Here is a 27,282-nt window from a genome sequence, read left to right as displayed (position 1 = left end):
AACTATGATTCACAGATTATTGTTAAGACAGGGTGCTATTAGTGTTGCTGCCTTATAGGTCCATCTGTATATTCTCCCGGTGTCTCAATGCATTTTTTTCCAGGTAGTCCAGTCTTCCCTTTCACATCTCAAATACATGCTGATACTGTAGGTCAATTAGCAACTCTAAACTGGTCTGGTGTGAGTGGACGCTTTGATGCACTGTTGCCCAGTCTAAGGTTTGGTCCTGCTTTGGGAGAAATGCAATCCTACCTGGCTCTGAATAGGATTATGTGTGTCCAAGAATGTTACATAAACTACATTATGGATTTGTAACTCTTTGTTTAAAACTAAGTTTAATGTGATAGCCAAATTTGTACTTGTCATAAATACCCTTTACTCTCTGGAGAACACCAGATTTCTCACCGTCTTCATTTATATTGCGGTGACTAGCACTAAACAGAAGACATTAAATATGTAATAAAATGTGACTAATTTTGTGATTAACCTTGATTTAAGGCAGAAGATAGCAATTCAGAATTATAAGAGAATTACTCTGCTTCATTTACATATGATAAAACATACACAACACCCACAAAAAAAACCCAAAATATTTAAAACCAGTAATGGCGCACTGCACGAATACACTTGACTTGAGCATTCATAGTATTCATCCTCTTTCTCTGTACGTTTAGCATTCGTTTGCTCAGAGGTTGATGTGCTTGCTGCTTCCTGAGCAGCCCGTCTTTACTCCACCCTAGCGGCCTGCTGCTTCTCTTCTTTCGTTGGCATCTTTTCGCATTAAAACTGATTAAGTTAGATTTTGTGTTGCAATTACTTAGTACGTTTTCATTAATTTTTCACTTAATCTGGCACTTAAGTCTTCAATCTGCCTCAAGAATGATTAGTGAAAGTGGTAGGGAATGAGAACGGCGCCCGTACACATGTGCCACACGGCTGCCCTGTTGCGCGCTGCCGAGAGTTGATTCTACAATAAAATAAAATAAAAAGAGTAATAAAATCATCACCCCGAAAGCGGGTAGTAGACGTCACGTAGTATATGTGTACCAAATTTCAAGTCAATAGCTGAAACGGTTTGCGAGCTACAGGTGATTAAAAATCCTGGACAGACAAACGAACAGCCACAGTAACGTATTATAGAAGAAGATATATTTTTAAAAAAATTATATTATATATATATATATGTATATATATATATATATATATATATATATATATATATATCTTATATGTGACACCATTACATAAGCAAGCTTGTTCTCAACAATGAATAATGCCTGTCTTTCAGTTTTCTTTCTCATAAAACACCACTTGGTAAACACCATTAGCATCACACTGCTGGTATCTAAGGGAGCTCCTCTCCACAAGCCCAATAAATCTCCCCAAGTGCCAGGTGCTGGGGACAGCAGCCTGTTAGTTAGCAGCCCAGGGAGAAGGCAGCAGTTGGGTAAAAAGGTGCGGCTACAAGCAAATGCTGCAGTTTTCAGAGACTTGCTTCAGTTACTAAGTGGCAATGATATGCATATTTACAAAAGAAAACGTACTCCAAGTCCTGGAAGCTTGAGCAGCAAAGTCAAGTGACTGACACTAGAAAAATGTTCCCTACCAAAATAAGAAATTTGAGCTTAGCAAGCTGAAATGCCAAGGCTCTGGGGAACCTATTTGCAAAATTGTGATTTTAGCTAATTTCTTTACACATGTTTTTATTTAAAGTGAACATAAAATATATGGAATGCTTACTGCAGATAAACTAGGGCAGCTCATGACTTGATTCAGTTAATTGTCATCACTAATCTTTAACTGCCAGTAATTTCAAAAGCTATATGGATATTTGTTGACATGTCAGCCAGTACTTAGGCTTGCATCAGGATGTACCACATAGCTGATTATGGCAAGCACTCTGACGAAAAATTTGCTAGAGCAAGTATTGAGTGAAAATCTTACCGATCTGTTCAAAAACTTAATGCAGCATCATATATTTCCAATGGCAAACACATGATGTAAAGACATTAGCTAATAGAAAGGGTACACTCTATAAACTGTCTCTTCTACGTAAATTATTGCTGTTGAAATCTGGTACACAGTTCTTGTAAACCACCTAGAGATGGTGCTCATTACAAAAGATGCTATTTTAAATTACAAGTCTGTGATTCAGTTCCTTCCACTTTCTCAATTTGTGGCATTAACCTTCTAGGCCTCACAATGTTCAAGCATTCAAACAATGTTGAAACTTTTTCTCTTCAGATTTGTTTTGTTAAGAGATGTTGCTGTTTCTGATATCTAGTATTTTTCATATTTTGGTTTGCTTTCTATATTCAAAACACATGCCTGTTAAGGTTAATGAGAGACTTGGAAGTGGCTCTGTATTAAGTAAGTTCAAGTGTCCATGGCTGGTCCTTACCATGCATCCACTGCTACAACCAAGAAGAAAGAACCTCTCACTAGGTTATTTTCTGTTTTTTCTGTTTTTATTAGTCCTGGGAAAGCTAATGTGCTAATTTTTGCGATTCATGTGGCCTGTTTAACGTGTTAAATAAATACTGTCGCATCCAGGGTCGACAAAGAGCAATTGCGTCAGGCAATGCTTTGGTCAGGGTGGCATTTTTCATGTCATTTTTTTTTTTAACATTATGAAACAATACAAAAAGTGTGTACCTAAAGAATTGCATACACATGCAGTACCACATTTATATACTACCTTAAAAAATTTACAAAAGAAAATTTTAATTTAAAGGTTTAACATTTTAAATTACATGTCAATACATGGTGCTAATTTTCTTGATTTATACATACTGACATGGCTTCAGGGGAGTCAGAGGAAAGGGAATGTGGAGGGAAGGTTTATAGCAATCCTGGGGCAATGCAAGAGAACCTTTGCAAAGGTAAAAGTATATTCTCTCTAACACTTCAGCATTTCTATAAGAAGATTAATTTAATTTGTCACAAATGATAAAAATATGGTTTCTTTGAGTGGCACTAAAACCAAAAAAGACTCTAGTACCTCTATATTTAAGTTGCCAGTCTGCCAACCAGCTTACAGTGCTGCCTGCCCTATTACAATGACAAAATTCTACAAAATCGATAAGTGTAATGATTATCCCTACCCGTGATTCAAGTTTGCAGTGTCTTTGCTAATTTATGCAAAGAACACAACATAACCACCCAAGTAATGCACAGTGTCAGTTTTTAAGTGAGACAGCAGCTACTGGGAACTTTGTGTGTGCCGATGGCAAAGGTGTCAGTAGGCCATTGTTTTCCAACAGTTCTTCTGTGCTGCCACACTTTTTGTAACCCAAAAAATCCCAAGGCACACCACAATTCTACCAACCACAAAAGCATTAAATCTATACACCTGCTAAACTGTCTGAAGGAGAGGGAACAGGAGGCAGCCAAAACAAAAAGCACATTGGAGATTGACATTTGCAGACATAGCACTTGTGTAGAGCATAATTTTTAATCGTTGAAAATGAACAATTGTGGATAGTATTTGCAAAGTTTTAAGGCAGGTTTTAAAGTCTTCTTTTCAACATGCCATTTAGGAAGGCATTTAAAAATTAGGTTGTACTTACTTAAGTAGTATTTTGTTAAAAGTTCAGGTTTAAAGTCATTGTTTAAGTTTAAACTATGCCATTATGTTTCTTAAATTCCTTTTTGTTAATTCTACATTAATTTTGTGATTCAGTGTGTATTTACTTAATGATTTATGTATTCATTTTATAATTACACGTTTTAATGTTAGATGCGATTAATCACATACATTCATGCAATTAATTTTTTAAAAATTGATTCCCAACCCTAGTTTTTACATGAACCATGCATCCTTGTTGCCTTTAAAACAACTTTTTGTCAGACATAAAATCAATTAATTTTTAAACCTTAACCCAATAAAATATGAATGCTAAACAAAGACAAATTACTAAACCTTAATCAAGTCAAGCAATTCCAGTAATGTCAATGCAGCAATTCAGTCTATACAGTGGACACGCCTCCATCATCAGAATAGAACAATTCAGTTTAAAATTATAAACATTCCAAAATATTAATTTACATAGAAAAAACATTTTTTAAATTTGTAAAACACCAATGAAGCCTAGTTTCAACACTGTTGTGTTGTCAAAAACATGACTAATAACACAGTAAATGAAGCAATTGCTACAGAAATCACTAGAATTCCTAAACACTGGAAAACGTTTAGAAATATTCATTTATTTTCTTTTTTAATAAAAACTGTACTTTTGCAATGTACTTTCTTTTCATAGTTGACTTCATATTGTTACTTTTCAGGTTAATTTTCAATTTACAGATACATGTAATCCAGAATACACAAAGTCTTTCATTAGAGGAGGTTAGGAGCATGCGCTAATACAACACATTGCTGCACCCACCACATGACAAACCAACTCAGGATCCCAGATTAGGACCAGAGTGCAGCCATGCATTGGGTGACACCACAGCACCACACTAGTTCAGATGTAATGGAACAGTGTGAGGTTTTTTATGGTGGCTGGAGTGCCAATTCTGCCACCAACCCCCAGATTTTTCCCTACAGTTTGGAGGGACTACATGCAGGGCTGGATGCAGATTAACGTCATACCCAGGACAGAGCAATTGCAGGTTAAGGGCCTTGCTCAAGGGCCCAACAAAGTAGAGTCACTATTGGCATTTACGGGATTTGACCTGGCAACCTTCTGATTGCCAGTGCAGATCCCTACCCTCACAGCCACCACTCCGTATTTCATTAGATTGATGATTATGTATAAACATTATTCTCAAAAGACAACTAAATAATTGACATTTCCCTACTGGGATGATTTTTGGCACTTTGCATGTCTAATAGCAAATAAGATAAAGTTTTAACCACAAAAAAAAATAAAAAATTCCAACACAATTCGGCAAGAAAGCCTCTCTGATGAAGCTATTTAATTTTTTGCTTTTGTTGGTGTGAAGTTTCAAATTATACTGAACAAATTACAAAATGCTTCAAGACTTAATAAGCAAAAATGATTTATTAAAAAATAACTCACAATGATGCATATTAACAGGCTGTTACACACAGGATGTTAAAAAATAGAATATAGAACAAGTGGGAGACCACTAGGTGGGTGGGAAACAGGTACAGAGCAAAAAAAAACCATGAGCTGGCCTTCAACCTTTTCCTTGCCAACCCACCAGTTTCCTTACCTGCAGCTGTCTCCAACAGTCACTATCTCCACTTCACTATCAGTGGACGAGGTCACGTTGATCTCTTCATTGGCAGTGGCTGGGGCGGCTGGAGTGGACTCGATCACTACCACATCCTCATCAATGCTTCCTGAGGGCAAGAACAAAATGAGCTGTTAGGTGGAAAGTGCAAGTGATAACAGAGAACCATTTCAAGTGTATGTGCTGCTTTGTGAGCTCCAATTACATTTACTGGGTTTTCTTTGGTTTTTGTGGGGCATGGTCTTAACTATTTTGAAATATACAGCTCCATGGACTAGAATTAGCTTTACTTGGTCTTTTTCTTAATCCATCAATTCATTTTCTGTACCTACAATGTCCTATTCAGGGTCTTAGGCAGTATCACACACAGGTTAGAAACCAAGAAGGTCAGCCAGATCCCTCATAGGGCATACACCCACATCAAATCACTTTACAGTTATCAATTAGCCTAATGTGAATATCTGTGGGATATGACAAAAAGACTGGAACAGGGAACCAAATCACACAGACACTAGGATAACAGAGAATGGACAAAGAATTTAGCCCAGGACCTTTGAGATGTCAGTCAGCAGTAACCACAGTGCCAACATGCTGCATGTGTAATATTAAAAGATGTACAAAAAATCTGAAAGAGAATTCTTTGTGTAAATCCAATAACACATTTTTAGCTACTTTTACTTGCATTTGCTTATACACTGCAGAAAGAAGCCATTATATACATCACAGTTATTTGGGTCAGCTTAAAGCTCAGGAAAAACATACAGAAAAACAGTCCTGTTCACTATTCCCAGTAGATGCATTTTGCAGAAAATGAACTCTTTCTCTGGATGGGGATTAACCATAACATAACCTCCAACAAAATCACAATTTGTACTTACAATTCATTTGACAGAGCAACCTCGCTAGTGAGTAAGGAGATGGTAGCTTGTACAAATCATAAAATAACGGCCTTCACGATTTGACCGGCCTGTAATCAAAGTTGTGTGCAATTTGGTCATTATTGCATACACATTAGGGAGGTGCAGACTCTGTAATATACTACATTAAAGGAGACCAGATGAACTTAAATACTATTAACCAATCAAATTTATATAATAATATTAAGAGGTATGAACCTGCTGCAATCCATTTACTAAACTGAACATAGAAAAATCAGTATAAATACATTTGGAGCTTGACAGAAAAAAATATTTTGTAGTTTTGTTCTCTTTAATTGATTTGGAGCATAAGGTGATTAGATTTGCAATATTAAAAGTGTGAAACAACCAATCGGACCAGCCCAGCCCAATATAAATCCAAATTACTTTGGCATTTAATGTAGAAGTTAGTTAAATTGTGCACACATATTATACTTTTAGAGGATCATCAGGGTTTGATCAATCCTGAAAAAGCATTTAAAAAAGGGGTAATAAATTTCTAAAGCTTGGGTGATCCACAGGGTCTCAGCCGAGCCATACTGACCAAAGAGGGAACATTTGAGATGGTAGTCAGACTTCTCAGGAACAGATATCCTGTCAGAATGTGTTCAAGATTAAAATTTCCAGTCACAAAGAACACTAAAACATATACAATCTGTAGATCTCTCTTGCTGCCTTTAATCTCATTAATTATGACTCTACTGAAAGACACTGGGCAAAAATGGGGCACATGGCAGAGGAGTAAAGTGGAACCACATCTCTCTAAAACAGCTTGTCAGGTAAAAGAAAATGTAGCTGGTTGATTCTCATACACTTTTGTAACATTATATAGATTAGTCAAAACTGGGAAAATTTCTCTGCCTCATTACACAGCTGGACAAACCAACACTGCAATAACACACTAAAAACCTCATCTCAGTAGTTACTCATGGTCATGGTGGTGCCACTGGTTTTATTGTGGTTTCAGGATGTTTCACTGCGACAGGACTTGGATGACTTTCCTGCATCAAGTAAACTAATTAGTTGTGTTCTAGTTAATCAGTAGAGAATATCGCATCATATTTCCACAACCTGAAGCTATACTGTGGCCAAGGCCATGATGTCAAACACTGATGTGAAAAATACAAGAACATCTAAATTAAGAATGGTTGAAGAAAGGGCAATTTGCAGTTTTGGAGTGGCCTAATCAAACTCCAGATTTATACTCTGACTTAGATGTTGGGAAAATTAAAATGAACAGTTTATGCATGAAAACCCATGGAAGCTAAGTGCTGAAGCACCACTGAGCTGAAGCATTTCTACAGAAAGAACTGCACACAACCCAGTCAAGCTACAGTGATACATACTCATGATTAGCCAGCACAAGCTCAGGAAGTTGATATCAAAGACAGCTGCTTCAAGAGAGGTACGCACATTTAGGTAAACCTCAGTATTCTGCCTATGAATAACACAGAGTTTAAACAAATCAGAGCAACCATACATAATTGAGAAGAGGGGCAGGAAGTGTTCTCAGAACTTGATATTTCTGGAATTGAAGAGATAAACTGTCACAACTAAACATTGTCACTTTCAAAGATGATAAACTAAACATTTCAAAATCACTACAGGTGCTGTCACATATGCATGCCAGTCACCTAAATATGGAGAACATATAAATTGGGCATGTGTGCCTGGAAAATACATGTACAATGAGGATGTTCAACTTGTATTACCTACCACAACTACTTCTTCTTTCGGCTGTTCCCATTAGGGGTTGCCACAGAGGATCATCTTTTTCCATATCTTCCTGTCCTCTCCATCTTGCTCTGTTACATTCATCACCTTCATGTCCTCCCTCACCACATCCATAAACCTTTTAGAATCTTCCTTTTTTCCTCTTGTCTGGCAACTCTACCCTTAGCATCCATTTCCCAATATACTCGGCATCTCTCCTCTGCACATCTCCAAACCATCGCAATCTCGCCTCTCCAGCTTTGTCTACAAACCATCCAACCTGAGCTGACCCTCTAATGTACTCATTTCTAATCCTGTCCATCCTTGTCTCCAACCCATATAACATAGCTGGTCTCACTACCATCCTGTAGACCTTCCATTTCACTCTTACCAAAACCCGTCTGTCGCAAATTAACATTATTAATATTATTATTATTATTACGTACCATAACTAAATACCAAAAAAAAATCATAATAGTCTGCGGGGTCAATAAGCAGTTAGTCAAGTTGTAGACACAAGCCTAGACCTCCAAGTCATACGACTCCAGAATATTCAATTTAAACCCCAACATGACAGTTACCTGGGTAGCACATGCAAATCTCACAGATGCATTGTGTTAAACAGAGGGAAAAAAACAGACAGGAGTATCAAAGAAACTAATAAAAATCATGCAAACTTCTTTCATAGCTGAATCAGAAGAGAAGCTACTGAAAAACAACGAGATGATGCTAAATGATCATGTTGTGTGCACACTGTAGAATGACGTGTACTGCAAAAACTGCAGGAAAAAAAAAAAAAGAAGAAAAGGATGTGTACAATATGTGAGCTATAGGAACTATAAAACAGACACATATTACACCACCCTTAACATATTAGATTAGGGATGCTCCGATCAGGTTTTTTTAAGGCCAATACCGATTTCATGCTACTTCATCGGCCGATTCCGATACCTATTCAGATTTCTTTTCCTTATCCATTTAAAAAACATTTTAACACTAACCTCCCACATAACCAGACAAATACAAATCGTATGTCATTTATGTTAAAGCATATTTTTATAATTAAACTGTTTTATTAACAAAATGAAATACTGTAGGCTTATTGTTCAGGGACAGCAAAACACAAATTAAATAAAACAAACTTCCAAACTTTTTTCTCGCAACAAAAAAAATATTATATATATATATATATATATATATATATATATATATATATATATATATATATATATATATATATATATATATAGTGGTACCCGGCTGGGGTTCATGCCCGGCCGGGATGCCCAGGAGGACAGGAGGAGGGCTTGTGCCTCCTCCAGAACACGAGGGGACGCCCGCCCTGGTTGCTTTGGGGGCCACAGGTACAGAGCTTGGAAGCTCTACCCTGTAGGGGTCCGTGGTCACCGCCAGGGGGCGCCCCGATGCCTTGGGAGCCCTGGACCTCAGCACTTCCGCCATACCCGGAAATGCTGGGGGGGGAAGAGGATTGGGGACACCCGGAGGACTTCCGGATACACCGCCAGAGCTTCCGCCACACAGGGGTGTGGTTATAGAAGCTCCTCAGGATACACCTGGAGTCCATCCGGGGTGTATAAAAGGGGCCGCCTCCCTCCAGTCATTGGCAAGAGTCGGGTGAAAGAAGGACGGAGCTCAGAGGAGAGGAGTGGAGGCGGACCAAGAGACTGAAGGCATTGTGTTGTGTGGCCAAGGACTTAAGGGTGATTGGTGCTGCGGCACTGGGATTGTGCACTTGAACTACTGTACATAATCTATATTACTAAACCACAGTTTAATTTATGCACAGCAGACACACCGAAGCGCATGCGCACTGCGCCGCGGCGCCCCAGAGTCAAACGCAGCAGCTTCCCAGAGTCAGTAGGTGGCGCCCAAACAACACAACCGGTAAACTAAATTTGCTCTAATCCACTGTGCCAGCAGTCTGTGTGGCATATTCAATTATGATTCCTAACAGTAAACGACGTCTACCTAATGACACAGCCACAGAACAACAAAGACGAGACCGCATAGATAAAAACAATAAACAGAGGCTCCTACAACGCGCTTCAGACACACCAGAAGCAAAGACGTCACGGCTCCACAATGAAAGAGCTCAACTAACGGAAATACAAAACGAGCCCGTATGGATAAACACAATGAACGAGCGCGCCCACAACGCGATTCTGACACAGCAGAGGCAATGGAGGCACGGCTCCAAATGAAAGGAGCTCAACGATTAGTAATACAAACACGAGCCCGTACGGCTACGACCTGTAAACGAGCCCATATGGATAAAAACAATGAACGAAGGCGCCCACACAAAGAAACCGCTTTAGTACAAATAGGTTTATTTAATTAAATGAAAACTTTACCATGGCTATGACCTGTGAACTAAACCTGAGGTAAAGCATGCACTCCATGTTGTACAGCCACCCGAACGCGACCACCCACACCACCGCATATACCACGTTCGTTTAGTAATGTGGCCCTCCATGCCCGGATCCGCCGCCATGGTCACTTCAGCACGCGAATCCGCCGCCGTCAGCAAACGACTTCTCGTTGACGACACAGCCATAGAAAAACAAAAGAGACTGCATGAATAAAAACAATAAACGAAGTCACCTACAACGCGCTTCTGAAACACCAGAACCAGATGAGTCACAGCTCCAAAAAGAAACCGCTTTAGTACAAATATGTTTATTTAATTAAATGAACTTTCCCAGGACGCACCCACCCTCCATGATATTTCATCCCTCCAGATATTGGAGGGAACAGAAAGTGATTGCCATTCTTGGATTTGCGATTCTTTCGAGAATCGCGGGCTTGCTAGTGTATAATAAACGTGTGTGTGGTGAAACCAACATGTCTACCTGTCTGTGTGTGGGCTGTTCCCCACAATATAATATAATATAATATTATATATATATATATATATATATATATATATATATATATATATATATATATAAATAATCAATTGATATTGTCAATTAAACACAGTTTAAATGTAAACATGCATTCAATTATATATTTTAATCATTTTAATTCATTAATTGCACTACAGCTTTTTGCTGTTAAGATATACATTTACTAAATTTATACAGGTTTTTTTTTTTTCTTCAGTGGCTCAACAAGCCATTTGTAATTCTTGAAGTGTAATTATAAAATTTGGATTGCCATTTTAATTATGTAGTTCATGTTTCTTACCAAAATTTGTACTGCATGACACACAGCAACAAATAATAAACATAGTACAAATCTTTTATATATATATATATATATATATATATATATATATATATATATATATATATATATATATATATATATATAATATATATATATATATATATATATATATATAAAAGCCTACTATTTACTAAGCAGCAATTTCAAATTTGTCTTTTTGTTTTCTTTTTCCAATTAAAAGTGTATGCTGCTGCATTTTAAACAAGCTCGCTGTCCAAACTCGAGCAGTGTCTGTTTTAATTTGAAGGACAAAATAAAGGTTGGAACTCCTTAAAGTAGCTTGTTTTGTTGTTTGTCTACTTGCACAGGACAAATTCTTTGATTACTCAATTACTTTTTTTTTTCAGTTTATTACTCCACTTTCTTTAACATAAAGGCTAATACTGTATACTAATTGCTTCTCGTTCACTGATAAAACAAGTTTCTACTCACTCCTTTGCAACTAAATTATCACAAAGCTTAGAAAAGCAGGGGCAGAAAATAATGGTTTTTGCAATTGTCCCTTTTACTGATCACCAATCAAGCAGTTTCTTGGTGAAAATGATTCAATTTAAATCTTTGGATGATCAGTTGGAGCATCCCTAATAGAAAAGCACAGAGAAATGCCCATTTAGTAAGATAAGCCCAACAAGTCTGTTGTTTCGATCACTTCATGCATTGAGATGTTGAGAAACCCATTTTCACTAGATATGATAGCTCTTACATCCCTCTTTCATTGTGCTAACTGTTGCGTTTTTTCATTGGACATTGCAGCCTACTTGTGAAGGTCGGACAACATTATGGCTGGTCAAAGAAAGAAGTCAGACGTTTTGTCAATTTGTATACATATAATAACTATGCTACCCATCTAAGATAGGTTGAAATGTAAGTACTCAACGTTGACCTCCGTGTTAACTTTTGCAGAGCACCACACAATGTATTTGTCTCAGTTATATGTCATTTAGTTTGGAATTTGTGAAGCAGTGTTATTTTGTAATGCCCCCTCTATTGGAATGACAAATGCAATGCATTATATTACCATTTATGGTAAATGTTTATATAAATGTTTATGGTGCAACATGTTTTGGAACGACAGAGACATAGCAACTGGATGAGCACAAAGACACTAATCCTTTTATTAAGATGGATAGAGATACAGATATTAAACTCAACTAAGAACTGCTTTAGACCTTAGAATATAATGATGTAGGTGGGCTGCCATCTTTATTACCGATGAGTTGTAAGTACACTACCAGTCAATAGTTTTAGAACACCACGGTAAATGTATAAAATTGTTAGCCAAACTGTGGTAACCCTTTTGATACAGAATGCCAGTCACTTGGTGTAAGTCACCAACTCTGCCTCCTGCAAGAGAACCCCAGATCAACACACTTCCTCCTCCATGTTTGACAGTTGGTGTCACACACTGAGGAACCATCCTTTCACCAACTCAACGGTGTACAAACACCCAGCATGATGAACTAAAGATTTAAAATTTTGATTCATCGATCCATAAGACTTTCTTCCAGTCTGCAGTAGTCCACAGCTGGTATTTTCAAGGCCCAACTTTGTCCTTTAAGGAATGGTTTTCTTACTGCCACTCACCCTGTCAAACCTTCAGCAAAAACTCTCCTCTTCACAGAGACTGAGACTTGCTTTTTTTGACCTGCACTGTTAATCAGTGCTTGAAGCTCCTGTGCTATAAGGCACCAATCACGCATGATGGTGACCCTCAGAAATTTGTCTTCTGATTGAGTAGTGACTTTGGGTCTGCCAGATCTCTATCAGAGTTTCTTCCAGTTTCCAATTTCCTTATGATTGTGTAGAACACCACTGTATTCAGTGACACTTCTCTAAATGAAAGGTCAACACTTCGAGGGTAATAATTGTCTCATTCCTTTTGTTAATAGCAGTTTTCTTGTCATTATCACTGGAATATTATCCAAGTATTACTTCAGAGGGTGTAGTAACACAGTCTGTTCCTACTCTTTTTTAGACAGAGAGTTTATTTTAAGTAATCATCAGAAGCTGGGACACCTGTGCAAATTGTTTGCTTCAAATTGCAAGGCTGAATTTACTTTAACTGCTGCAGAACATCTGTAGGATGTAACCTATTAGTTGTTCCATGAAGAAGACCCACTTGTAATATTGTGAAATTTCCTTTTTTCAGGTTTTTGCTAACCTAAATGTTAAGTTTAAACCTCTGGCCGTTTACTGCTTACCTTTCATCATTTTTTTTTTTGTTCTTTATTTCGCCTTGTACAATTTCTTGTATTAGGAATATTGTTAGTTTTCGCATACCCCTTGGGGTCAGAGCGCAGGGTCAGCCATTGTACAGCGCTCCTGGAGCAATTACAGGTTAAGGTCCTTGCTCAAGGGCCCAGCAGGACCTCTTTTTGCAGTGACGGGGATTCAAACCAGCAACCTTCGGGATACCGGTGCAAATCCTTAGCCTCAGAGCCACCACTCCGCCATTTTAAGTCATTCATTGCATTTCATCTGATTAAATCTGAAAAAAACTGGAAAAACTGAGGTGTTCTAAAACTTTTGACCAGTAGTGTGTTTAGTTAATTTTTTTCTAAAGGATATTTATGGGTTTGGGGTCAGTAATATTTACATTAAAATGCCAAATGAGACTGGAGGAATCTAAACAGCCATTATTTTTATAAGAGAGATTGCTCCATGAACAGTTCCTTTATGTACTTTGAAGAATGTTCAAGAAATATTTCTGTTTCAAAACACATGTGTTTATAATGCCATTAGCTGCACAAGGAGTGTAAAATAAAAACAGGTTGTTGAATTCCAACTAATCCGTGGTTATCTAACTCCAGGTGTATACATTTCTTCCTTTTTTTTTTTAAACTAACATTAATTCCTCTTCCCTCCAATACTGCACCATATCCTTTAATTGGTCACAGAAGTCTTGTTATTCACTCCATGTGTGAATGAGGACATGCATGAAAACATCAAACTTGCAGGGACTGGGAGCAGAAAGTTTATTGCTTTTAGAAGTGGTCTCCAAAACTGAAAAAAAAAATTTTTCTCACCTTTGTTTGCAACAAACAGAAACAGTTAAGAAAAATCAACTCGCTCACTATTCAAAAGGTCCACTTCGTACTACACCAGCTGTGATCACTAAGGGGCACTCTAGAGTCACCCAAAATGACATAAATGAAGAAACAAGTATAGAATTTAAAACGATTTATTAAAAATATTATACAAGGTACATGGAGATCAATGTGTAGAAACAATGAAATAAACAAAATCCTAAAGCCACTCTATATATTCCTAAAACGGGTTCCATGTCCTTATCCGCCAGGCAGCACAGCTTGTCCACTTGCCCACCTTCTCATATCTATTTGTGGACTTGCACCTCCTGCTTGTTTCTTTCTCTCTCTTTCCTAACTTGGGCCTGCCTTTCTTCTGACAGCTGAGTGACTGCCGCCAGCTTTCTTCTTGCCGACTCCCTTCCTCTCTGTTCCAGCCATTAACTACTTTCAGAGACATTCCAATGATCTCCGATGACTTTCAGAATCCCTAGAGCTGCGTTTCTAGAATGCCTCCTAGTGGCCCAAATTATCTCTGCAGTCCCAAGCTCATGCTCTCTGTTAAAGGCTCTGTCAGCACCAAGCAGTCTGCAAACAACAATGGGTAAATAGAGCAACATAGAAGAAAACGAGTCTCCTTATTAGGGGACACCTAATATATTACCCGTTATCTCAGGCTTCCATTCCCTACATCTGTACCTCCAGGGTAGCAAATTCAAGGGCGCACACAGTATCACACAGAGACCCTAAACTCTGTTAAACATTGGGTCAACTGCCCTCTAGCATCCTGAGGGAACAAAACACTCTTCCTCACACAGGAAACCATCCTTCACTATCCTTGTGAGCCAAATATTTCATCTAGCACACCCTGCGTAATTTGCGGGACATTGCAACAACTGCTGCTGGCAGCCTAATTACACTGGTATGGCACATTAGACCATCCTCTACTTAAACTGCCTCCTACTTTAAGTTCACTCTAATGTGAACAGCTTTCTAACACTTTGGCATAAAATTAAACATATTAGAGATGGCTGCCAATATTAAAGGAGCTGAAAGAAAAAACATCAACCATGTGCTCAATAACAAGAAGTCAACTTGGACAGATATATCTAATGGCCCACACCCATTAAATTAACATAAATAACTATCATGTAAAAATGAGTGTTAGGCATAACAAAGACGTTAAAAACTACTAAAGACAAAAAAAAAAGAATGCAAAAAAAAAAATAATGGTGATCAAAGTACTTAACTGGGCACCTGCACTACAGACTGTAAAACACAACACTTCATCATCAGTAGAAAATGCAGACAATTCACAACTCACATCATATTTCCTCACAGACGAGAAGAGCTACATAATGTATGTGAGGAGACCAAGAACACTCACAATGTCACATAGCTATATTCACCAAGACATTCAGGTGTTCGGCAAAAGACTGAAGGCAAAAGAAGTGTTTTAAAAACCATTGCCCCTGCCTTTTTCCACAACTATAAATAGCTGTTTACTTTCAGAATATGCTGCTTTTGCAAAGTCTCCAGCTGACAGCAGCAATGTAAATAGACCTGTCAGAAGGGAAAAAACAAAAAAAGTCAGTTTAATTTGGTTTTCAAATAAGTCTATAATTACAACGGTTTTTATTCTTATAGGTAAGTGAAAGTGAAACTTTGGCATGATACCTGGAGCAGTTTCAGCTTTGACAAAATACAGCAATACGATATATGCTTGCAGTTTCGAGTTACAAGAAAAACAAGTCAGCAAGCCAAATGAACCACATGGAGTTTAAAAGGCAAATAATCCAGAAGTAAGTTAAAAATATTAAGCTTTGGAACAAGGTAAAAATAAAGGAACAGTGTCAAAATAGCAGAGGTGCAAAGGAGCCAGCAGGTTTTTAATCTTCCCAGAAAATACTTTGATAATCCAAACATACACCAGAAAAAAAAGACCAAACAATGTCAAAAAAAAATAAAAAAAATAAAACCATTATTCACCAAAATAAATAAAATAAACACAGGATTTGCCCAAAAGGAAATTCACCATCTCTCAGGATGATAGAATGTAAGACAAAGGTCACAGAGTCTGATGATTTGATTTCCCATCACAAGCAAACTGAAAGAACAGAATGGAAGACCTGAGGAAGATTAAAAATACAGATGGGGGGCGGAGATTACACAACATTTTCTGGAAATGACAAAACTCTAGTTATAGCTGATGTACTGCCACAAAAGTTACAGATTCGATTAAACCCTCCATCTGGCAATCCATACTCTACAATGAGGCGCTGCAACTGGCCAAACAAACAAATTTATTAGAGACACTTTTACCAATAAAGGTCAAGGTGGACTAATGCCTGATCAGGTTGCATTTTAAAGGGACTAAATTAAATGCTCAGATCACAGTAAGACAAAAGCTGAATTATGTGCTCCCTGAGTTTTCAGAGCTTCGACTTTTCATATTTCAAACTTTCCACTTCATTTTGCATGAATTTGCGGTCGTACATTTCAGAAAAACAAGAGGTCACTGGTGATTTGTTAGTTGGTCTGCAAATAAAAAAAGGCAATTAAAGATCAACAAAATTTATCTCAAGAAAATACTGAACAAATCAAATGTATTAAATATGTAATTTGATCACAAAAACTGCATTTCTGGCTGACCGGGATGTGAAAAGTGAAATGTCAGCATTACATAATAAATTCTAAAAAAAAAAAAAAAAAAAAAAAACACGACGTCTGTGATAATTTCCTTGTGTTTTATTAATAATTGTATTCCTTAATGTGCTGAGAAGTAAATAACATCCATCACCTTTTTTACCCCTCTGACCTAAACCCCTATTATTTTCAGTATAAGCACTGGTCACCACGTAATCTGAAAGCACTGTTTCAACATATCTTAAACTGACACTTTAATAATAAAGGTAGTCATCAACTTATGACCTATGCGTCTTATGACCATTCGAGTTCCGACTGCTTCCGTGTCTCATGGGCAAACAACAGTTTTCACCACACCTGCTTCGTGTGCTGTGACTATCAGCTCGATCTAAATGTATTACTTGCAGCGGTTTTGACTACGTTCAGTTGCTTGTCTTACAATTGCAGGAAAGAAGGGTAATTTTACCTCGACAAATAAATGAACGTGATCAAGCAGTATGAGGGAGGAAAGAAAGCAAATGATTGCATGTGACTTTACGTGATCCCATTGTAACCAGTGTTTGCCACACACACTATACTGCTGTGCTTTGGCTTTGAATCTGGCTAACCTCCAAGGCTTCTGCGTTTTGACTCATGATGTGCTGCTTCATGTGAACCACCACGAAGGGGTAATGAAATCACGCTGTACACCTTTATCTGTTAATGTTTATTATTAACAGGCTGAAAAGTTAAAACACAAAACATATGAGTGCTCAAATAGTGCCGGTACAACTCATGCTCTCACAGTTAACACAATGAACACTGGGAGAGGCTCACACTGATGATGTAAAATAATGCAGGCAAAGAACAGATTTGTGAAGCTGTATAAGGTTCTGCACCCATACGAGCAACAGTAAAAAAAAAATGAGACAATAAAATAAAAAAATATTTTACAAAAAATGAAAGAAAATCTATACAATGTGCTATGAATGATGATAAAGGATATAAAAACACAATATGACTTAAGGGACTTATTATACAGTACTACATGCAGTCAGGTTTGAGTACATACTATATACCAGTCCATTTTACGTCCAAGATTGACTTGCGACTGGTCTGTTGGAACCAAATGTGATCGTAAATTAATGACTATCTGTATGTTCGTAACCAGATAGCAAGCAGCACACTATTCTGCAAATGCCCAGCATACCAGTACATGCGGTTCTTGCCTTACACCCAGAGCTGCTGGAACAACGATGCAGGTTTTTTACTTAAATAAGTATTGCTTTAAGTGGCTTGTTTCTTTAAAAAAATAATTAAACTATGCAACACGTTATGTTTAATGTGTTACTGCTCCTAAATTTGTGATACTGAACTCAGCACTGAGTGTTCAGTTCATCAACATACATTCAGATATTTCTGAAACACTGAGACAGATTGTTTCGTCTAGGAAATGGAATAATATAATCACCTGAGCATTTGGCTCTGGAAATTTATCTTTGTGGATGTTTCTACCCATTGGTTGCTGAGAGCGTGTGTAAAGCTAAGTGGGTGAACACAGTATGTCGGACATGCACAGACTACAAAATCCATAACTGTAACCTGGTTAAGGATTTTACATAACTGTTATTCATGGAAAAATCTGCCTCTTTTACCCAGGAATAAGGGTATACATGACGTTTTAGAAATCAGGTTTCTGTGAATAACTGGGTTATTAAGGCACACATAAACAAATGCTCTCATTCACTGAAAAGGGTTCATTTACTTTTGCATACAAACCGATTTAGTGATTTGTTAGTTATCAAAAACTAATACGAGTTTAAATTTCTTATCTGTAGCAAGTATTTATGTGGGATATTCACTATATACATATATTACATAATATCTCTATAATAATGACCACGCACTGAAGAGTTCATGAAGTTTCAAGAATAACTAAGTTATTGGTAGGATCTGCACTGACAGCCACATGGTTCACACTCCAACACCTTAGCCACTTGAAATCCCAAATTGCCTGCCACTACAATGGTGGTGTTTCTTGGCTCTTTAATCTTTTCACACAACTTACTCATCAATAATATTTTTTGAAACCTCTGTCTGTACTATCATTAAAGAAGTGCATGTTGCCAAAGCCCGCTGACACAAAGTCCACAGCACCAATCCATGAGCAAGAGACTGCTTACAGGAGGCAATGACTTTCTTTAAACGCCAGTGACTCATTTACTAATTCTAGTACAGGCTAGCTTTCTACACCATTTATAGAAAGCAAACGTGTAAAAACACAGAAAGAAAACCACACAAAATGTAAACCACCAAAGCCTGGTTTAGCACTAAAAATACAAGAAAAGAAAATCACTAAACATGAATCTGAACAGGTTTCTACTGCAAGAGGGTTCAGATGCATAATAAGTGTCCATTTCATTCAGCCATTTGTTTATTTTACACTGGTACAATTTACATTTGCAAACCAACCTAATATATTTGACTCTTTAGTCCCTGACCAAGACCTTTCTTGCCTGGATCCTCAGTTTGACCAGAAGACAAACTCTTGTGGTTCCAGATTTCTTCCATTTCAATATTAACAAGGCCATTGTGCTCTTGGTAACACTTTGGGCTTTAGAAATTGTTTTATCCCTTTGCCTTAAGCTATACCTCTACACAATTTGATCATAGAGGTCTACAATTCCCGACATGCAGTGTTAATTGTGGGAACTTACATACTCAGGTGTGTGTCTTTCCAAAAAATCTCCAATGAACTAATTTTGCCACATGTGGGCTTCAGTGAAGTTCTAGAAACATCTCAAGGGAAATTAAAGCAAACAGGATGGACCTGAGAACAATTTGGAGTGTCACAGCAAAACTTTTCAGACCTCAATTTTTGATTTTTAGTAAATTGGAAAACCTTTCTGAAACTATGTTTTCACTTTGTCATTGTAGCTTATTTGGTGTAGACTGATGGACAAAAAATGGCAAATTTATCCATTTAAAATTACATCAACAGCACAATGAACAGCTCAGAAAGTGAAGGGGTCTGAATACTTTCTGAATTCATTGTAGGAGTAAATCTTGGAATGGACTGGCACTTGTGCTGAATATTACAATAATCACCACCCACAATGACTGTAAGAAGGATAAGTGGGTGTTGGAAATTGATAGATGGAGCCTTCCCTGTGCTTTTTTTATTTCAAACAGACAACTCTCAACATTAAGTTCCAGGAGATCATACAATCCATTACATTACATAAACACATCATAAATACCAGCCACTATCATTGAATAAGAATATAGGGTGTGTAGACAGAATGAGAACAAGAATGGTGGTTTTGAAATGCAGTTAAAGAGAGGCAGGATATAAACTGCTTTCTAAATGGAGACTAAAGAAACATTACAACAAAGATCAAGGGTTTACCACAGTAACAGGGTTTCAACTGATTGTCCTCCTCATCATTCACTTAACCCATCTACTAATCCAACTTTAGGGTCACATGGAGCTGCAGTCTATTTCAAGAATGCCAGGTGTAAGTCAGAAGCTAGGCCTGGCCAGAAAGCTAGTCCACTTCTAACCACATCTACAGTTGCTTATTTCCATTTAGATGCTCCAGAGCTGGAACCCCAACAAAATATCTTAATATTTCAGTAAATACTTCAAAGTTTTAAATATGCCCAATTCAGCAAAGTTTGACTAGCTGTGCATGCCAACTCAGAATGCCCCACAACTGAATGACCCACCTGCCTTACCAAAAGTTAGTTTTTAAAATACCACGCTGCAAAAGGCACAAATATAAGGTATACTCCCTAAAGGCAATGTGAGGATAAGATTAAGCATAGCTGGAAGTGTGTAAAAAGACTGTGTACTGTTAATGATTTCTATGTTCACACTAAGAAAGTAGCTAAATAAATACTGCATCTTTCATCAGACGCCTTCAACATTAAGCTCAATACACAGGCCATCATTACAAAACACTAATGTTTAATGCAAGTACTCCACATGGAGAGCCAGCACTTACTAATTCAGCGTCTTATGGCAGATGGTAGAAGATTTCCGACTAGTGAGGCAGATCTAAAGCAAAAGCAATATTCATAGCTTGAGGCAAAATGCCTGAGAGATTGTAGTTTATGAAAACCAAATTAGCCATGCAAGGGTGTGCATCTTACATTGATTTTAGTCCTTCATTCCCATGAGGCAACATGAAGCAAGAACTCCTGAAGTGCTGACCTGCCAGCAATACAAAAAAGAGGCAGGCTACACTTTAACTATTTTAACCCTTGCCATTCCCCAGGCAGCTTTACATACAATGCTCTATCTTTGTTTGATCCACATTAAAATGTTAACACCATTTACTTCTGTACTTATGACTGTGAATAAGAAAAAAGACAGAAGAAAAAAAAAATACCAAACTGAGAGTCAGAATTATATAGCCAGGTAAGCATGGCTTTTGTGAGGAAGCAGCAAAGCTGGCTTTTTAGTGGTGTACAAAAAAAAGCAAGACCCTTTATTGTTTTGAACCCAAAATAATGGAGAAAGAGGGGGCAGCCTCACTGTCTGTGTTGTTGTCTAATTGGATTTGATAATAATAAGAGGGCTTGGCTTGTGTGGCTTTTAAACATATGTACAAATGGAGAAAGAGACTGTGGCATTTCAGAGAGAGCGGCATGAACAACACAAAAGTGAGAATGCGTTCTGTTTGGTTAGACAGTGACAGAAGCCAGCTAGTGTAGGTGCTCTTTAGAAATGCAATAGTGGATAAACAGTGTGGGGGAGGAGTTATGAATGTGAAGTGTGAATAATGAGCGCTTCCCCCATGCCACCTTGGGTGACAGCTTCATTCACACTCTTCATCACATACACGGCAGGCAACCCACACCTTGGAATTCAAAGGCAGGCAGTCTCCCACTAACAGCACAGTGCCAACAACACTCACAAACATACCAGTTCGACGGAAAGTGGGATTTCCTCAAGCACCATGGTTACAAAGATCTTTACTCTCCATAGTAACACGCTCGATCTTCCTGTCGTGTAACAAAGGCCCCTAAACATTCCTAGAGCAGTCAGGAACACTTCACTCCTGCAAGCAAGCGGCCCGGTTACTTAATTAGCCTGAAACAGGATGACAACACGGAGAGCAGATGAGGATCAAAAGAGCGCCTAGAAATCTTTTAGCATGGGAGTAAAGACTGCAGAAAATAAAATCAAAATAATTAGAGTTTAGATGAAATGGGGAAAAAAATAAGAAAGCACAGCTTAACATTTTTTAGCAAGCTAAAAATTATCTACCCAATTTCTGCACACACACTGTAGAGTCATGGATATCCAAAGCTTATTCCAGTAACATAGGGCACAAAATAAGAGCCAGTACTGGATGGCCACAAGTTCACTGTAGGACACGTGTTAAGCATGCTCATACATTGTGCCAACATAGAGACAACAATAAGCCTAATTGCATGGCTTTGCTGACCCACAAGGAATTGATAAGACTTCTACTTCTATACACTAATAGTCTCCTGCATTTGACAGCATCGCTACCACAACTAAAAACCATCCATCCATTTGCTGAATCCTCGTAGCTCCCCAGAGCTCTAAATTTGAATTTTCAAGCAGTATTAGACATGGGACAGGAACTAAGTCTGGGCAACATGCCAGTCCATCACAAGGCATACCCGCTTACCAAGTGCCAATATACATATCTAGGATATTAAAGGTAACTTAAAAATAAATGTTGAAATTTTAACAGCTGATTCAGATTATGAGTTAGATCAAGTTCATTACCATATAAATAGATGAACATAATAAATTCCACTGCAGAAATATGAAATAATCACATAAAACTCTTTTGCTAAGATCTGTGGTATTTGGGAAATCAGTTCTAACCATGGATGGGACACTCATTCACTTGCTCATTCATTATGGGCCAGTTTGGAATCGGCAATAAACCAAACATATTGCTCTTTAGTTTGTATCTGGAGAAAAAATGTAGATATTGAGATAACGCAAACTGAAAAGTGGCAACGTGTTGTATGTTAGTTGGACTTGCCAGTAAGAATTTCACTGTATTCTGTACATGTGACAGCACTACTACAACTACTACTCCACATACGTTGTGAACAGGCATGAAGAAAATACTCTGGACAAGTTACACGATAGACTTAATATTGCCAGAGTTTGGAAATAGACTGCATAAAAAACATTTCTCTTGATAACTAAGGGTTACGTTCAATATTTTTCAAATCAAAGTTACAGTTGTGCTTGAAAGTTTATGAACCCTTTAGAATTTTCTATATTTATGCATAAATATGACCTAAAACATCATCAGATTTTCACTCAAGTCCTAAAAGTAGATAAAGAGAAACCAGTTAAAACAAATGAGACAAAAATATTATAATTAGTAATTTAATTTATTGAGGAAAATGATCGCATATTACATATTTGTGAGTGGCAAAAGTATGTGAACCTCTAGGATTAGCAGTTAGTTTGAAGGTGAAATTCAAGTCAGGTGTTTTCAATCAATGGGATGACAATCAGGTGTGAGTGGGCACCCTGTGTTATTTAAAGAACAGGGATCTATCAAAGTCTGCTCTTCACAACACATGTTTGTGGAAGTGTGTCATGGCACAAACAAAGGAGATTTCTGAGAACCTCATAAAAAGAGTTGTTGATGCTCATCAGGCTGGAAAAGGTTACAAAACCATCTCTAAAGAGTTTGAACTCCACCAATTCGCAGTCAGACAGATTGTGTACAAATGGAGGAAATTCAAGAGCATTGTTACCCTCCTCCCCAGGAGTGGTCGACCAACAAAGATCACTCCAAGAACAAGGCGTGTAATAGTCGGCAAGGTCACAAAGGACCCCAGGGTAACTTCTAAGCAACTGAAGACCTCTCTCACATTGGCTAATGTCCATGTTCATGAGTCCACTATCAGGAGAACACTGAACAACAATGATGTGCATGGCAGGGTTGCAAGGAGAAAGCCACTGCTCTCCAAAAAAAACATTGCTGCTCGTCTGCAGTTTGCTAAAGATCACGTGGACAAACCAGAAGGCTATTGGAAGAATGTTTTGTGGACAGATGAGACCAAAATTGAACTTTTTGGTTTAAATGAAAAGCGTTATGTTTGGAGAAAGGAAAACACTGCATTGAAAAAGTGATGCGCTGTGAATACTTTCCGGATGCACTGTATGTATATTATATATATATATATATATATATATATATATATATACATACAGTGGTGTGAAAAACTATTTGCCCCCTTCCTGATTTCTTATTCTTTTGCATGTTTGTCACACAAAATGTTTCTGATCATCAAACACATTTAACCATTAGTCAAATATAACACAAGTAAACACAAAATGCAGTTTTTAAATGATGGTGTTTATTATTTAGGGAGAAAAAAAATCCAAACCTACATGGCCCTGTGTGAAAAAGTAATTGCCCCCTTGTTAAAAAATAACCTAACTGTGGTGTATCACACCTGAGTTCAATTTCCGTAGCCACCCCCAGGCCTGATTACTGCCACACCTGTTTCAATCAAGAAATCACTTAAATAGGAGCTGCCTGACACAGAGAAGTAGACCAAAAGCACCTCAAAAGCTAGACATCATGCCAAGATCCAAAGAAATTCAGGAACAAATGAGAACAGAAGTAATTGAGATCTATCAGTCTGGTAAAGGTTATAAAGCCATTTCTAAAGCTTTGGGACTCCAGCGAACCACAGTGAGAGCCATTATCCACAAATGGCAAAAACATGGAACAGTGGTGAACCTTCCCAGGAGTGGCCGGGCCGACCAAAATTACCCCAAGAGCGCAGAGACGACTCATCCGAGAGGTCACAAAAGACCCCAGGACAACGTCTAAAGAACTGCAGGCCTCACTTGCCTCAATTAAGGTCAGTGTTCACGACTCCACCATAAGAAAGAGACTGGGCAAAAACGGCCTGCATGGCAGATTTCCAAGACGCAAACCACTGTTAAGCAAAAAGAACATTAGGGCTCGTCTCAATTTTGCTAAGAAACATCTCAATGATTGCCAAGACTTTTGGGAAAATACCTTGTGGACTGATGAGTCAAAAGTTGAACTTTTTGAAGGCAAATGTCCCGTTACATCTGGCGTAAAAGGAACACAGCATTTCAGAAAAAGAACATCATACCAACAGTAAAATATGGTGGTGGTAGTGTGATGGTCTGGGGTTGTTTTGCTGCTTCAGGACCTGGAAGGCTTGCTGTGATAGATGGAACCATGAATTCTACTGTCTACCAAAAAATCCTGAAGGAGAATGTCCGGCCATCTGTTCGTCAACTCAAGCTGAAGCGATCTTGGGTGCTGCAACAGGACAATGACCCAAAACACACCAGCAAATCCACCTCTGAATGGCTGAAGAAAAACAAAATGAAGACTTTGGAGTGGCCTAGTCAAAGTCCTGACCTGAATCCAATTGAGATGCTATGGCATGACCTTAAAAAGGCGGTTCATGCTAGAAAACCCTCAAATAAAGCTGAATTACAACAATTTTGCAAAGATGAGTGGGCCAAAATTCCTCCAGAGCGCTGTAAAAGACTCATTGCAAGTTATCGCAAACGCTTGACTGCAGTTATTGCTGCTAAGGGTGGCCCAACCAGTTATTAGGTTCAGGGGGCAATTACTTTTTCACACAGGGCCATGTAGGTTTGGATTTTTTTTTCTCCCTAAATAATAAAAACCACCATTTACAAACTGCATTTTGTGTTTACTTGTGTTATATTTGACTAATGGTTAAATGTGTTTGATGATCAGAAACATTTTGTGTGACAAACATGCAAAAGAATAAGAAATCAGGAAGGGGGCAAATAGTTTTTCACACCACTGTATATATATATATATATATATATATATATATATATATATATATATATATATATATATATACACACACACACACACACACACACACACAGTAGAGTCTCGCTTATCCGACATAAATGGGCCGGCAGAACGTTGGATAATGGGAGGTGTTAAGAAAAAGCCTATTAAATGTCAAACTATGTTATAATTTTACACATTATGAGCCTAATACAGTGGAACCTCAGTTCACGAACATCTCTGAACACGTACAAATCGGGTTATGACCAAAAAGTTCGCCAAACTTTTGCCTCTGTGCACGACCACACACTTGGTATAGGAACAAGCCAGTTTCCCTTTTGGTTTGTGCACGCCGATGATTTCCGCACGTGTTCAGTCTCTCCCTGTGCATGCCCTGTGCAGCGTTAGAGAGACAGCGCAAGAGAGAGACACACACACGCACACGCGCGCACACACACGCACGCGAGAGAGAGAGAAAGAAAGAAAGAGACGCGCGCAAGCGCACACACACACACGAAAGAGAGACACACGCGAGAGAGAAAGAGACACGCAGTCACACGGAAGAGAAAGAGAGACACACGCAGACACACGCAAGAGAAAGAGAGACACACACACACACGAGAGAGAAAGAGACACACGCACCCGCACACACGAGAAAGAGAGAATGACGCACGCACGGGAGAGAGACGCGCACGCACGCGCTCGCGAGAGAGACACGCATGCCAGAGAGGGCCAGCCACAAAATCCACTGTAATCATGTTTTACAACAAAACAATAGAAAAATTTAACTGAAAAAATGAACTTAGCAACAAAAAATAGACTACGCTCACGCTCGCAACTTGCAGTTCTTGTTGCCGATTGATGCGTTTTTTTTTGTTGTGGGACGTCGAATAATACAGAATGTTGGATAAGCGAAGGTTGGATAAGCGAGACTCTACTGTATATTATATATAAATTGACGAATCCAAATCTTTCGCAACCCCCAACCCACCCCCCCAAAAAAGAGCTGTTGAGATAAATATCAACATTATAATGATAAATAATAGCCCTTAAAATAGAAAAGAACAGCTAGGAAATAAGCACTTGCAGTCAAAAAAGGCCAAAGGCCAAAGGCCAATAGACACCTCAGCTTTAATAGTTTCCTTATACCTTTTGTATCACAGACAACTAACTTCTGTCCTTTAAATTAAATGCTGGAGTCAAGCTCATATCATACATTTGGAACAATTTGAGGCAAGTACATTGAGAATGTAAAAAAGAATATGATCTCTCATTCAAGAGATCCAAAATGAACAATTAGATAGAGGGGTGATTATCAAGTTAACTTGATAGTTATAGTTAGTCTGAACTTGTGTATTAAAAATGTCACCATAATGTAAGCAGGTGGAGAAAGCTATAGCAGTCAACACTTATTTGGTAGAAAGAATGATTAATAACGGAAAAACGATACCCACCAATAGCCAGGTATTCGACAGACAAGCACATCACCACAAGAATCACCACTCCTGTCCTCTCACTCCATAAGCTGAATAAACTCTGAGAAGCATCCTGTGGCAGGCAGGCTTCCAGAGGTTATACGTGATGTTCCTTCCACTACTGAGATAACAGCTGTAATAAACTTCAGGTCATTCCTGATCTTAGAATTCTAAAGCATATCACATCTGGTACTCTTCTCAAATAGTCAGAAACTGGAACGCAGATGTAAGATAAAACAGA

General features: G+C 38.1%; 1 protein-coding gene across 4 annotated transcripts in view; it reads right to left on the bottom strand.

Moving 5' to 3' along the window:
* Positions 1-27,282, bottom strand: part of rnf111 (ring finger protein 111) — a 148,975-nt gene that overhangs the window by 62,591 nt on the left and 59,102 nt on the right. For all 4 annotated transcript variants that reach the window (XM_028823841.2, XM_028823843.2, XM_028823842.2 and 1 more), the window contains exon 3: positions 5,182-5,311. In XM_028823841.2, the coding sequence (XP_028679674.1) occupies positions 5,182-5,311 (130 nt within the window). The remainder of the gene's footprint in view (positions 1-5,181; positions 5,312-27,282) is intronic.

This window comes from Erpetoichthys calabaricus, chromosome 17 (genome assembly GCF_900747795.2).
Source record: "Erpetoichthys calabaricus chromosome 17, fErpCal1.3, whole genome shotgun sequence".
Classification (NCBI taxonomy): domain Eukaryota; kingdom Metazoa; phylum Chordata; class Cladistia; order Polypteriformes; family Polypteridae; genus Erpetoichthys; species Erpetoichthys calabaricus.
Note: the sequence above shows the minus strand (reverse complement) of the source record. Positions and strands in the feature narration are given on the sequence as shown.